The sequence below is a fragment of the Camelus dromedarius genome, chromosome 36 (assembly GCF_036321535.1).
Source record: "Camelus dromedarius isolate mCamDro1 chromosome 36, mCamDro1.pat, whole genome shotgun sequence".
NCBI lineage: Eukaryota > Metazoa > Chordata > Mammalia > Artiodactyla > Camelidae > Camelus > Camelus dromedarius.
The window spans coordinates 13169907-13184933 of NC_087471.1; the positions used below are offsets into that span (position 1 = coordinate 13169907).

A 15027-nucleotide genomic window follows, 5' to 3' on the forward strand; every position below is an offset into this window, starting at 1 on the left:
TGCAAATGACCCCTTGTTACCTGTCACCACCCTCAACACACCCTCCAAGTTCCCGTTCTCTGTCTCATAAAAGACTAGCTGAACTGATTTCCCCTGCTGACCAGCTGGGCAAGATCCTGCTCGCTTGACCAGACTTTAATCAGCCTTCTCCTGTCTGTCCCACAGGTCCCTGAACTGTAATCCACCCTAGACCCTTCCTGAAAGCTGCCTGGAGGCTTTTCCAGGTCACCTGTCCCCGATGGTGCCCAATCCCAGGTCACTGTGACTAGGAGGTTAACTGTGCAGTCACACCTCACACCCCCACCCTCACCACACTGGATTGATTCCAGCCTTTTGTACTAATCCCCATAAAACAAGGGTCTTTTCCTGGCTCACCTTGGCGACCCTGCAGATCTCGTAGTCAGTGTGTTTTCCCTCTTTCACTAGACAACTCCACTCAGTGCGAGGTCTTTTCGAGTAAAGTCTCTCCTTACCTAAGTCTGGATTTGTTTCTGATTTGATTTTCATGCTGCACCAAGGAAATAAAATGTACTACTTAGCTAAAGGATAGATTTCACCATGTATCGAACAACTTACAGAAAGATGTCCCCTGGCGGAAAGGTTTTAGTTGATTATCTAAGTTCTCATTCGGAATTCTGATATTTTTCATCCAACAACTTTAGCATGTATGATAGCCATGATAAACGTCTCAAATGATGACTCCTTTTAACTTGAAATGCTATGATCTTTTTAGACAGAAATGAAACCCAAGTTACAATTCTGTGACATCATCCACTGTAGCAGTGAGCTGAACTCTCAAAGGTAATTTCAGAAGTCTGGTTATTCTGAAATGTCTCTCAGTGTCCCACGACCTTCCCCCAGCCAGACCCGGTCCTGGGCACGTTTTCCTTCCTGAGACCAGTAGAAACGGGTCTACAGGGACTGGGCTACAAGCCATTGAAAGTGCTCCATGTTGAGTAGGGCGCACCCACCAGCATCACTGGTCTGTCTGGATCGCTCGCCTGTGTGTCCTCATGTCCCTTGACTTCCTTAACTGCTGCGTCCTGTGGTCTCGTCTGTGTTTCCCTGCTTGTCCCGGGAGTCCTCTGCTGTGGGCTCTCCCGTCTCTGTCCTAGCTCTTACTCCTAGCTAAATGGTGTCATTAAACTGGGTTCTCACTCAGATCTGACCTCGGCCAGTGTTTCTTCTTGGCTGCTCCTAACTTACCAACAGGACACAGGAGGGGCCAACCTCTGCCCATGGCACAAGCACATACTACTTCCAAGAGACTTTGATGCTGACCTTGAGGAATGAAGAGAAAAACGAGGTGCAAGGGCTTTTCTGACACGGCCGGGGTCAGCGGCTGGTTAGGCACTAACGCAAAAAAAGAAGTAACTGGAGGTTAAGCTGCCTTTACCAGAGTGGTTGTCAGACACACACACACACCACAAGTGCACACACGCCTAGATTTACATCTAAGTCCCTTACACACCTGACCTTGAGGAGCACATGTCTGGCTGTACTTTTCTGTTCTGTGTCTTTATTTTCCTTTAAAGGAGCTTTAGATGTTCACTTAGCTTTACTGCATTTGTGCTGAGTCTTGAAGTGTCTGCGTTCCCCTTGGTCTCCCACAGCACGCTGGGACCGCCGTAAGAAGACTCAGTCGTTATAGGAAACTGAAGGTTCCCATTTAAATAAAACATTTTTCAATGCAATAATTCCTTTTATTATCCCATTACATACAGTTTAACGATTAGATAGTATGTGCAAATCCAGTCTCATGTATTTTTATCAATAGGTTTTCTTTGGCTTAGAATAATTTTAAAGATAAGAAAACATGATTCCATAGTGTTGTTGTAATGCTGCCAACAGTGCAGATCAGGCACACAGTCTGCGTTTTGGTGTCTGTGGGAGTGTGGTCCTCCGGATCCTCCTCCCTGTGCTCAGTAGTCCTCGGCATCCCCAGCACAGAGGGCTAGGAGAGCTTTCTCGTAATGCCCAGAAGCGAAATTCTGAAAAGAAGAAAATATGATGCATTTGAAATATGGTGTCATAGTGTCTTTAAAAAGAAACATCATTCCTCCAGGCTGCAGTGTGAGAGACCACAGGCTGTCAGTGTTTCAGAAACTGTGTGTTTTTTCACCTAATGATTTAATGTGTCCTGAGAACTAGTTCCAGTGGAGGTTATTGGAAAACAATGAGAGTTGCGGTCAGTGGAATGGGTTTATATAAAGTTGATTAAACTCTGATGTGTATTTGTAAGAAGAATAACTTAACAGCAGAATTAAATTTTCTCCTCAACTTTGGAAAGAGGTGTCCTGATACTATTGTTATAGTCTGTGTGGTGTCTGGAGGGCAGATTGGACAGTATGCCTCAAATGGCTTAAAAATGTTTATACTCTTTAATGTGGTAATTCCACTTCAAGGAATCTAGCCTAAGGAAGTAGTTATCAGTTACTTATAAGCACGAGATTTATGCTTTAAAACATACACCATAATATTATATATAGTAGTGAAAAAGTAAAAATATGTAACATATGGGGGTAGTTTATGTACTTTACAACTTACACAGTGGGATACCATGATTTAATACAAATATTTCTTAAGTAGTAAAACATATTAACGTTTACATATATTTTAAAAGGACAGAAAACACCTACAACAAAATTTTATTACAGGTTATCTGTGGTGGAGAATTAGGGAAATTTTAGTCTTTTTATGATTTTCTATAATCTGTAAGTTTTTCCAAAAATAATAGTAATACATAAAAGGAATTATAAAACCTATCTTTGTTAGAATTCAACTATCATATTAATGTTCTCTTACACAAAGCCGTGTAATTACAATTCCCTGCTTTAAATGCACATAGTAAAGTTGCATTAGTTACATGTAAATATTAGTAGATTTTGAGGTGGCTGTGGTTAATCACTGTATATGTATTAGACCTAGTTTATTCATTTAGAAAATGAGTTCTGACATGGATTTCTCAATGAGAAGTGTTTATCATCCCTGAAAGTTAAGGGTCTGAAGTGGATGTAAGGAGAGTTTTCTCAGAGACAAAGGAGTTACGCTTCTCTTCCCTGCTCCATCATTTCTTCCTCTTGGGAACTACTTCAGCTGCCTGAGGGCCTGCAGGGGGTTCTGGGTTTTGTGTTCTCTTGGTCCTTGGGTTACTGAGTTTCTTCTGGTTCTCTCAATAAACTAAAAAGCCATTTTATGCAAGTGAAAATTAACGGAAACAATGTGGACAGGGTCACCGGACTTGGCTCCGTGCAGAATGTGAGTTTAGGTCCAGTCCCAGGGCCCGTGCCTGGTTTCATGTGCTATGGGGACTGTCTTGAAGGTCTCCATACTTTTTTGAACAGGGGGTCAAACATTTTTGTTTTCCGTTGAGTGCCCAGAATTACATAGATGGTCCCCATATTTCTGATCATTTTTTGCTAAATTTGTCAAAATCCAGGGCAAAGTTTAGATGTGCCAGAATGAGGAAACTGGGCTGTTTTCTTCTGAGTTGTTGCTTCTTTGCCCTTCAAGGTGTGTGCAGAATTGCTATAAACCACTGATATGGGGGATCTGAGTGGCTGCCCTGTGTCTGCGACAGCAAGAAGGAGGGCTGCTCTCAGAAGCCCCTTCACAGTGAGTGTGGTCCTGCTGCAGAGCCCGTCCAGCCTGATGATGATCACACTTGGAATTTAGCTCGTAAAGCAGCATTACAAGATTGGAGGTGAGTATTCACATGACCGCATCGGTGACTTTTGCTTAAAACACGTCGAAGAGGACAAAGTTTGGTCACTGGGGCGAAGGGATTTCCTCACCTGGTCATGCACTAACGTAGGCAGTCCCCACCAGAATACTTGATAGAGTCCAACACGACGGTATTTAAGTTAAAGCTCTTATTTCAGTTTCAGAAAGGGTCAGACATAGGTGAAAATAAACCACGTGCAGGAGACTTACTTTGATATCATGAAAGAGGGACTTCCCGTATCTCTCTTTGTACCGTTTCCTTATGGTCATCAGGTCTATTTCACTTCTGGCGATTATAATCCTGATCACGGTTTTATTATGGAAACCAAAGTCCTAAGAGACGCAGCAAAGGCAAGAAAGACAGTGAGGAAACCATACTGTAATCTGTCTAAAATTGGCCCATCCCCTTTCCTGTGGCCTTTGCTCCTGTCCTTGTCCAGGGCCACAGCTGTGGTGCTGGCCTCATCTGCAGGGACCTCCCCCTCACAGCCTTGTCAGCCTTCCCAGGGTCTCCTCACCTCTGCCTTACAACACGCGAATCTGATGTGTGTTCCTTCTAGGTGCAGATTCTTCCTGTGACTTTGGGGATGGGTCCCAGCTCTGTCACAGGGACACTGATGTGTAAGTGAGACAGCAGTTGTTGCATATTGATTTTGTAGTCGGCTTAGTGTTGAAAATTGTACAAATAAGAATTCTGGGTACTTGAAATGTTTGCTGATTTAACCACAAACACTGAAAAATCAGTGTCTATGTACCAGCTCTGGAAAGAACACGGCTTCACAAACAAGTGCAAACTGTTCATAGGGAGTGAAGGTGACACCCGGTAGGAACCGGAAGCTGTTTTTTTTTTTTTACAATTTTCTTTTTTTAATTGAGGTCTAGTCAGTTTACAGTGTTGCATCTATTTCTGGTGTACAGCATAATGTTTCAGTCATACATATACATACATATATTCCTTTTCATATTATTTTTCATTGTAGGTTGTTACAAGGTATTGAATATAGCTCCTTGTGCTAAATAGTAGGACCTTGTTGTTTGTCTGTTTTATATATAGTAGTTAGTGTCTGCTGATCCCAAACTCCTAATTTACCCCTTCCCACCCCTTTCCCCCAATAACCATAAGTTTGTTCTCTATGTCTCTGAGTCTGTTTCTGTTTTGTAAATGGGTTCATTTGTCATAAGCTAAGTTTTGATGTCTGAATGTTTGGGTGTAGACCTAACAAACTTTCCATAATTGGAAGTGACTAAAATGAATGATCTCACCAAGTGTCCGTATTTAAGTTGTGTATCATTTGCTAAGAGTGCACTAGAGGAAAACAGAGATTGTATTTGGTCAGGGCTGGCAAAGAGCTCTCGACTGATACTTGGTCCTGGTACGTGGACATTTTGATTCCTGGGGCACACAGGCCTCTGTACCTTCAGACCACTTGGGAGAACACAGACCTGCCTTTCTGCATTGATGCGCAGCAGGAGGACAGTTTTTATCTATTACCAGGGTAAGTGGCCCTAACTGTGGGCATAATTGGTTATGTGATTATTTTCCAAAGGTCCTTCACGAGTGAAGCTTTACTCTGTTGCTGGACAAGGAAACGGTTGAAGTCCTCCAACCACCTTGCCCAGTACACTTTTAAATAATGCATTTAATCAAATCAGCTTTTCCCTTGGAAACAGAATAAGAAGAAGCAGAGGACTGTGAGCACTGATCTTCTTCCTCTGTTCTGAGGACAGGTTCTTGCCCATAAATCAAAAATACTTGTACATAAATTTTAAAAACTACTTGTACATCAATTTAAAAAAAAAATATATATATATATAAAATATTCTTGACAATTAGCTTGTTATCCAAGCCTGGTGGCTCTCTGAGAAGTTGGTTTTAAAAATTACTTCGAGCATAAAGCACTCTAATATAATGACGGTCCTCCTGAATTGTTTTTAATGATTCTCACTGAGTTTTCAGGGCTGTGACATGTTTGATGATTTTCATCAGACCTTCTCTTTCTCGAAGTATGTTGGCTGCACATTATGGGAGATGCATGCTGGTCTCAGGCACCAAAGGATGTGTGATTGACTATCACCCAAAACTAGAAACGGTCTCACTTAATTACAAGAATAGCTTAGAGTTTACTGCTGTCTAGCTGTCGCTTTTTAAGTATTTTTTTAAAATAACACTTTAAAAATAACTGCTCATATTTTGTGTTTTTCAACTTGAGGAAGGTAGCTACTTCTTACTGAGAATCTGTAACATTTTGACAGTTTCTGCTGGAGACCATGTGTTTCGAAATTGCCTGAGTATGAGGTGGGGTCTTTGGAGAGCTATAGAAGTGTTTGGTTTTGAGTGCCTTCAGATGCTAAGAAACACTGAAGCAGGTGGGGGAGACAGGCCCTGAGGAAGCACACTTCTGTGGTACCTCTGTTGGGTACAGAAAGCAGACCATTATTTTTATTTGATGGGTGTCATTTTTTCACTTGAGTGTATTTTCTTTAGAATTAATATATTTGCATCCAAGTTCAAACACGGGAGTCCCCATTTAAATGACTAAAGTAAAACTAGTACTTTGAGAAAGTAGACACGACTTCTGGAGAACTGTTTAAAATACGTGGGTCGTACTTACGTGGATTGCACTGTATAGTCTGTATGCAAAATAGGCTGGTTTGTCTCGGACACAGAGAACTAAGAAAAATCAGAGAGAAGAAGAAAGTTGGAGAGTGCCAGTACCTGTTTTCTTCAAAATCTGAGAAACAGGACACTTTTTTTTTCCGGTTACAATCCTGGAGGAGGGGTATTCTGTGAGTTGTTCGTGGGAGCCCTTACTGTACGTTGAATCAAAATGTCCACACTTAGAACAGTGGTAAGAGCATAACTCGTATCAAAATACAAAGCAACCACATTGTAAGGATTCGGTCAGGTTTTCACAGTCCAGCTCTGCCTCTCGGAACTCTCAGCTCCTTTCTGCAGCCCAGTGAAGGTGTCCTCTTCCTCTGAAAACTAAAAGGAGCTTCAAAGAGACCAGGTTACCACCACTATCATAGATTATCTTGGACTTCAATGTGTCTTAGTCCCGGGCAAATGTGTGTCTTCCCAGACAGTGTTTTTAGTCCCTTGTGGACTTGTGAGTAGACCTGAGGTCTCCCAAGGAGAAACTGCATGGACCATAAGCGGTCTGGCCCATGTCAGAAGTCATCTAATCCAACCACCACGGCGTTAGGACGGCTCGAGCCCGGTCGAGGGTTGATGGGGTTAGTTGGTGACTGGGGACATCCAGTGTTTATCGAGTAAGTACGTGAGTTAGTAAGTAATGTTTGCGAGGCTGGAACTTCCAGGCAGAACACAATCATCACGACAGTGATGTCCCTGCAGTGCAGAGGATGCCGGAGGAGGTGGGACCATGTCTGTGTGGTGGGATCTGTAGGTGGCGTGAGCCCCAAAGGCACCTCGAGGCCCCCTGAGGACATGGACTGGCCCCCGTGTTTGTTGTTGTTTCCCCTGTTCCATTTCAGTGACCCAAACAGCAGGTCCGTGGGAAACGTTTCCTGAATGAACAAGTGAGCAAGCGGATGGAAGTGCTCTGGTATTTCTGACGTCCAGCTCTCCTCTCTCTTGCCCACTGCCCTGTCCGTGGCCCTGGTCTGCACAGAAGGGGCTGTCTCGAGAGTCAGACGGTGTGGGTTCTCCTCGTATCTTGGCTGCCAACTAGTTTTGTACATTATTTTAGGGAGTTCACAGAGACCACCAAACCCTCTTTATGGAACCCTGGGTTAGAACTCCTTCAGGAGCTAAAGGACAGGTACTCTCATCTTGCCGCCTGCCCACATCTGTCCATGCTGTTTAAAGGATGGAAAGCCGCAATATTCATGTACGCAAAAAATACATGAGTGTTCTTAATCCGGGCGAAGTGAAGGCTACTCTGGGGAGACAGCACAAAGAGCCTGAGTCTACAGCCCCCGCAAGGCGTGCGGTCAGCCCCAGCATGAGGCGGAGCTTGGCACTGGATTTGTGGACCGCAGCCCCTGCCTTCCCTGCTTTGGAGGGTCCATCTTCCCACTTAGGAAGGATGGGAGGTTTGCCTTTCTCACAATAGCCTGCTGAAATCACTGCTAAGTAACAACGCAGTAAGTTTTTTACGGTAGGACTCACCCCTGCAGGCAAGTTTATTGAAGACGGTGACCAAAAACTTTTTGTCTTGGAGAAAAGGAAGCCGTATTGTTAGCATGTATCTGCTCTTTGACAGGGGAATGGAAGCTGGTAGATATAAATGAATTTAAAGGTGTGAGATCCCAACGACCTGAGAATTCTAGGTTTCCTAGTATGAAAGTTGGACCAGCTGTTAAAGGGCATTAGTTCAGGAAATTTATCAGCCTCCCAGTTGAGTGTAGTTGATGTATTTGTTCCTCTACAGAGTTAACATCCCTTCTAAATAATTAAATTCAGGGGAGTTTTGAGTGACTCAAGAGCTTATGCTTGCATCTCTAATTCAGTCAGCGCTAATCAATGTGTGTTCTGCCAAATAAATTACTACTTACCAATTGCCACCAGCAGCTCTTGAAAGTAGCCGTCATAACATTCATTTATAGCATCTACTATGTCTTGCCCAGAAATATTTTGAAATTCCTGGAAAACTTCAACAAATTGATATCAAAGGAGATTTTATAAGTAATATGAATTTAAAATACAAACATTGATTAGATTGTTCATACACGGTAAGGCAGATAAGGTATGGGGGGGTTGGGTTGGAGTAGGTCATCTTTTAAAAATTTCTACAGACTTTTGTGTGTGATATAGAGTAGAGGAAAACAAAGTATTTTTAAAAATAAGGGAAGCAGAAAGGTACAGCAGTTTGGGGAAAGTCAGACAAAGCACTTATAAGACCAATAAGGCAGCTTCGTGTAAATCGCGACCTCAGCGATCATGACTTGGCTTTTAGGGCTGGTTGCACTGTGTTTGCCGTGTTCTTCCTAAGACAACGTACAGCACAGCCAGTGGGGAAATAGCTGACACAGGGGAGTCGCTCTCCATCAAAAACAGAGATGGCTTTAGACGGTTTAGTGTTTAAAGGTCGTATAAATCAATTATTGGAAAAATACAATTACAGGGAAACTTCATTCCTTAGCAGTGCTATTAGATGAGGCATGTGTGTATAAACACAACTCAAAGCAAGCACCTCTGAGATGACTGGCTTTCCTCTGTTTATACATAGAACCTCCTTTTTTCCCCATTACCTACTCGCTTGTTATGCTATACTCAGGGGGCAGTTGAAAGGGACCGACGCAGTTACCCAGCCACAGCTGTTGGTAGCTCTTGGTGCACAGAATCACTTGCAGCAGCGTCTTGTGCTCCCCGGTCCTCTGCTGACAGGCCTCCCACAGCACCTGGAAGGGGCGCACAGCGTGAGGTGGCGTCCCGCCGCCCCTCTGGACGAGGTCTGGCAGTCACTCGCAGAGCGGGTTCTGTTTACCACGGCGTCCTGGGCAGCCACGGCGGGGTCGGCATATCCTTCCTCCCTGGTTCCCTGTGAAACAAGCACAGGGTTCCCTCTATGAGAGTCTCTAGTTGACAACCACGTGGGACTGTCGGGGCAGAATCCTTTGAAGCAAACACCCTGAAAGTTCCTAAGAAGGTTCCATCAGCAGTCAGGTTAGCCTGTGTTTCTTGAATACTTCATGAAATACAGGTCTTTAAAAAGTGAGGGTACTTTGGGTTTTATTTTTTCTTTGCAGCCCAGGTCATCTTTTAAAGGCAGTGACAGGTTTTTCACTTTTCCAGCTCCCTATGCTGTACTGTCCACTGCCTGGCCAGGTGGGAGAGACGGGGTTTAACGTGGTTAGAGAGAGAGTGTAGGGAGAAAGTGTGGGTTAATATTCCCCCTCTGACTTGTAACATCAGATACATGCAACAGTGAAATAATCATAAAATCCAGATTTTAGGGGGTGAGAGTGTTTTTTACATTTATTTCATTCCTGCTTCTTTATCATATGAAGGACCAACATGGCCAAGTTGACTTAAGAGATGTCATTTCAAAGAGGAGAGAAGGAGGGCTCGCTCATGCAGGACCCTCAGGCCCCTGAGGCATGAGGACAAAGCTGGGAGAAAGAGGTGAGAGAGACATGATTAGACAGTTCATTTAGCCTTCCTTTTGGGTCAAGAGCTGGAGGAAATGCTTTTTAAAAACAAATTTGTTGAAAGAACCCTGAGAGCACAGTGGGCCCTCCTCCTGTTGTCTTTTTAGACTCTGGAAATGAGCTGTGACACAGCAAGACCGGCCGAGGGAGCGCTGAATGCTGCCCTCCTGAGTCATCTCAGCCAGAAGCAGCACGCACGGCCCAGACTGTTGGGGTAACGAGGCTGCTGGCTGAGCAGCTGGTGGGGAGCTTGACAGACGGAGTTGTTCCTGACCACAGTGGGCAGACTGGTCCAGCAGCTGAGGGCTATGTGATGGACCACGTTGGCTAGAATTGTGTGGGAGACACAGCTAGATGTTAGGGGGCTTCTTCAGCTCCAGTGAGTCCACAGGTGAGGCCAGACCACGAGGTTACTTGGTTCTGACCAAAAGGAGGCGGATAAAGGACTACGAATTAACCAGCTGCACATTTGGCAGCCAACACGGTTGTCATTCCATGGCCAGGATGAGCAAGGGTGTAGAAAGTATCTTGATGCTCTGAGGACACTGACACACACACACACAGAGACACACACACACAGACACACACACACAGAGACACACACACACACACAGAGACACACACACACACACACACACCCTGTCCCCCAAGGATCCCCCTAGAGAGGAGGAGAGGGGAGAGTCAGAAGTCTCACTGTTGACAATTCAGCTCAGCAGGCACATAAATGAGATCGGACATGTTCTCACGCTGACTGTTCCAGTGATTGTATTGGTTCAATTTTCTGTATTGGATTAACTATTAAGGGGTTTTTTTTACCCCTGCTGCCCACGACCTGGAGACGCTTCCTGTCACCACCAGGGCTGGCCTTTGGGGCCAGTGGACATTCTAGCGGCTTTCCTGCTGATTCAGCCCCCACACGGCCTGCTGCAGCCACCCCCCTCTCTAGTTTTTCCTCATTGCGGCATCTCCTGTGAATATTTTAAAGCATCAGCTCACGTCACACCTTTCCGCAAAGCCCAGTGATGACCTCGCTCCCCAGCTCACACAGCGTGATAGCCAGGTCCTCATGATGGCTGCAGATTCCACCTAATTGCACCACCAGCTACTCTCCCACCCTCGTCTACCTGTACTGAGCATGGGCCCCCACAGGCCCAGCCGCTGGCCCCTCGCCTTGCACTTTTTCTCTAGCTCATCCCTTGGCTGGAAGGCCCTGCCACACCTGCTCATTTGCTGACTCACTGCTTAATCACATCTCTGCTTAAGTCTCTTCTCAGTGGGATTTGTCCTGAGCAGCCTGTATGCCGTTGTAACTGACCCATGAGGCCCAGACCAAGACCTCCTGACCCCGCGCCTGCCCTGCCGTACCCTCCGTCACCTTGTAGCATTCTCTGCCATGCACCTTTATTAGATTCCTCCTCAGTTGTTCATGTCCCCCCGCTAGAATGCAGGCTTCTTAAGACTGGGGCCGTTGTCTCTTCTGATGACTCCCAGTCATCCAGAACTGCCCTTGGCATGTTGTCACCTTTGGATAAACGCCCACTGAATCAAAACTAAATGAAGGAAAGTTAAAGAAGGAATTTTCAGATGGTAAGTTTAGATGTAAGTTTTAGGTCGTAACTTTAAAGATGAGTTAGTAGAAACAGGAAGATTTTCTGGATCATTGAATTTTTAGTGATTTCCAGTCAAGCTATATAGCTCAGTCAACATGTACCCCTGCAGAGTTTGTGAGATATTTAAGAATTTTCTGCAGTTCTGTGTATCGGAAATTTTGGGGAAAGATAGGCTTTTTGGATGTTTAACGTGAAATACTGCCCATCTCTACTTTTTTGTGCTGTTAATTGCCAAAAGCACTTGGAGCAGACCAGTAAATTGTAAAAAAAATGTGAATCGGTTAACTTGTGATTTTGTTTTCTCCACCAAGGCAGGGTCAGGCTGATCCCGTCATGTGAAAACCCTAAGACAGCGGCATGGTCTGTGTAACTGATGTGAATTCTGGAGAAATGGCACAGATGAGAGTTTGTGTCTGGGGCAAAATGAAAATGTGAATGGAATAATTAATGGAATTAAGATGCATCTGAAACCATGTGGAGCAGATAAAGTGACTACGGATGACCCCTGCGGGTGGACAGACAGAAGGCTGTGACACTCGGAGGCCTCACTGCCTAAATCTAGGACGGTCAGAGGGAGACTCCTGACAGCCAGGCGGGGACAGTCTCTGTCGTTTCTATGAGAACACTTGTCATCCCCAGTGTGGTCTGCACACACGGATTAATTAATCTCTAAGTGACAGACTTCTCCTTAATGGACAGACAATGTGATCTCCTGTGAATCTGGTTGAATAAAAGCCCACAGGAAGTGTGGTTTGACTGCGGGCCTTAGTTTTCAAGAATGCATTCCAGTTCACTCATTTTCTCATTAGAAATAGCTCTGTTGGAAAACACTTTATAGATTAAGTAAAACCTCCTCTTTCCTGGAAAATAAGACTAATTTAAACACTTCACATTTCATAAATACCCTAAAGCTTCCAATCCCCTCAGCCTCTGTGAATTCACAAAAAGAGGTGTGTCTGAACGTTCATGATGACAAAAAGAAGAAAGCTGGGGACAGTCTTTCCTTTGATTCTGAAAGAATATGCAGAGGGGGGAGGAGGAGGATGTGAGTATAACTATGTACTGGGGGGGAACTGACAGAGAAATGGTCCGCATCCCTGAATTTACAGAGTAAATCTCTGGAATCTCGAGAAAGCTGAATGATAACCCCAAGGACATACAAGTGACATATGACAGAGCCAAGAGGAAAAGATTTAAGGACATATACCTGTTTGTTTTACAGAGTATCTGTCTACATCTATCTATGTATCTATCTACCTACCTACCTACCTTCTGTCTGTCTGTCTGTCTGTCTATCTGTCTGTCTTCTTTCTATCTGTCATGTATCATCTGTTACCTATCACCGAGCCGTCATCTATCTATAGGGAGGGACTAGGGCAGAGAGAAGAAGGATCTCAAAGAGAGGGTAGACTTGGGTGCCCGGCAGCACAGTGCCCTCAGTTATCTGATTGGAACCATCAACTCTAAAGTTTCACAACCCTGTAGTAAGGAATTCCACTTCCTTTTTTTGAGATTTCTGGACAGATTCTCTGAAATGGTGCACACCACAGGTAGTAGTCTGGAGAAGTGATGGACCTCTTCAGTTCCCTAATTCACTTTACATCTTTTTCCAGTCTTCTAAATTCACTGATCCAGATCCTAAACCAGCAGTTCTAAAATGAAGAGCCATTAATGCAGAAGTCAGAAGTCAGTGGGAAATCTTCAAAATATTTAATATCTATGAGAAATTATACATTGTACCAAGCATTATATGGAACTTCTGATCTTCAAAAAAGATTATTATCAAAGGAGATTATACTAAGATATGTTCTTATAAGTTTACTTCCATTTTCTTTTACGGGTTAAATAATTTCTATGAAATATGTACTATTTTATACTCAGAAAGTGTGTTTTATATTTTAAGGGAAATATGCTGTGAAATCTTATAAATACATGATCTTTATAAATACATGATCTTTAAGTAAACTTTGTTAATTTCCTCGGCTCCTTATAAAGTCTAGATCTCTGTCCACCCTCATTTCTGGTGTTCTGTGTTGAAAGGGCAGCTTCACGGCACTGAAAAGCTATTTCAGGTTAAACACACACATGCACAAACATGCACATACTTAACACACAACTCCAGAAATTGAACTTAAGAAGTAACACTTTATCCTGTAAAGTCATGATCAAAATTAGGTAAAATCCAGTGATAAAACAAGTTGTTGTGTATTATTTTAAAATAATGTATGTCTATACAGATGACATTATCTATACAAATACACACCCTCCCATAAACAATCTATCAAAAGTAAAGCATTATGGTCTAATTTCAGGAAAAAGGAACTGCAGTTGTAAGACTGATTGCTCTATTACATCAGGGGAAGATATTGTTCATGGATTTTTTTCTCCTTGTGATTTATTTTTTCCCATGTTTAATTTTCAGAGCTATGCTTTTCCCTAAAATATAAGAATGCTGTGTAAAAATGCACTGTGATCCTGATTCTAGGTGTCAGTTAGTTTTAGGTGGTTTGTAGCTCAGCGTTAAAGAGGTGCAGGGATTCTGAGAGGCTCTTTGAGTGCTGATCATTGGCTTTTTACCAAATGGAAGGAGAAGGGAGTGGAACCCAGTGGGGCTGGAGGTGACTGTACCAGGCTGATTTCACCATAGCCTCTCCTCCAGCAGACCTGGGATGTTGGGAGCCATGCAGCCTGCCTGAGCTGCGCAGGGAGGGGCAGCCCTGGGCTCCCTGGGGAGGCTGACTCTGAGATGGAGAACAGCAGGCATATTGCACCTAGGTGGGGGGAGAAACGAAGCCGAATTCGGTAGAAGGGGAGGCTGGACTGTGATGTCGTCCCAGTGAAATGCAAACTAGTCCTCGCAAAATATGCTTTTTGTCCTATTAGAAAACTTACATTTTCTTCAATCAATTGAAATAAGTTACTGTTTAGATACGAAGGAAATAAATACTTGTTTGATATTAAGATGCAGCACATGGATTTGTAATGGGGCTGTTGGCTTTCCTCTGAAGTTTTCTGTATTTTTTCCTGACCTGAATGTTCCCTTGTTTTCTTTTGTTCTATAACTTTAGCTGGTGCATCAAGAATTCCATCCACTGCTCTCCCTGCGGGAAGACGGCCAGTCAGACCGTCAGAGTGACGACAGAGGGCTGTTGCAGCTTTCCTCACCAAAACTCAGGCCCCTCCTCCTGCCAAGTGCTCTCCCTATTTCCTCCATCACTTCCGAAGATACTGAAGGTGCGTCAAGTTGACCTGATCAATGCAAATTCAAGGAGAAGAACGGAATGGTAGCAATAAAGATATCATAAGAAGGGAAAGCTAGTTTTATCTTTAATAAATTAGATTCTCTTAATGTAAAGCCATAAGGGAGGCTCCTGGCTTCCCGTGTCTCATACTTTCATCTGTAACTCTGACCGCTTAGCTGCGGTCTGGGGGTCTAGGGTCCTGGGGTCTGGGGTCCTGGGATCCGGGGTCCTGGGGTCTGGGGTCTGGGGTCCTGGGGTCCCGGAATCCCAGGGTCCTGGGGTTTGGGATTTGGGGTCCTGGGGCCTTAGAGATGCTTTTCTCACTCTGCCAACTG

At 44.1% G+C, this 15027-nt stretch overlaps 1 protein-coding gene across 1 annotated transcript in view; it reads right to left on the minus strand.

The window, feature by feature from the left end:
* Nucleotides 1-1922: 1922 nt before the first annotated feature.
* Nucleotides 1923-15027, minus strand: part of ANXA10 (annexin A10) — a 31790-nt gene continuing 18685 nt past the window's right edge. The window contains exons 6-11 of the mRNA XM_031442067.2: nucleotides 9177-9230; nucleotides 8997-9090; nucleotides 8245-8340; nucleotides 6336-6394; nucleotides 3934-4056; nucleotides 1923-1991 (exon numbers count right to left, since the gene is read on the minus strand). Of these exons, the coding sequence (XP_031297927.2) occupies nucleotides 1923-1991; nucleotides 3934-4056; nucleotides 6336-6394; nucleotides 8245-8340; nucleotides 8997-9090; nucleotides 9177-9230 (495 nt within the window). The remainder of the gene's footprint in view (nucleotides 1992-3933; nucleotides 4057-6335; nucleotides 6395-8244; nucleotides 8341-8996; nucleotides 9091-9176; nucleotides 9231-15027) is intronic.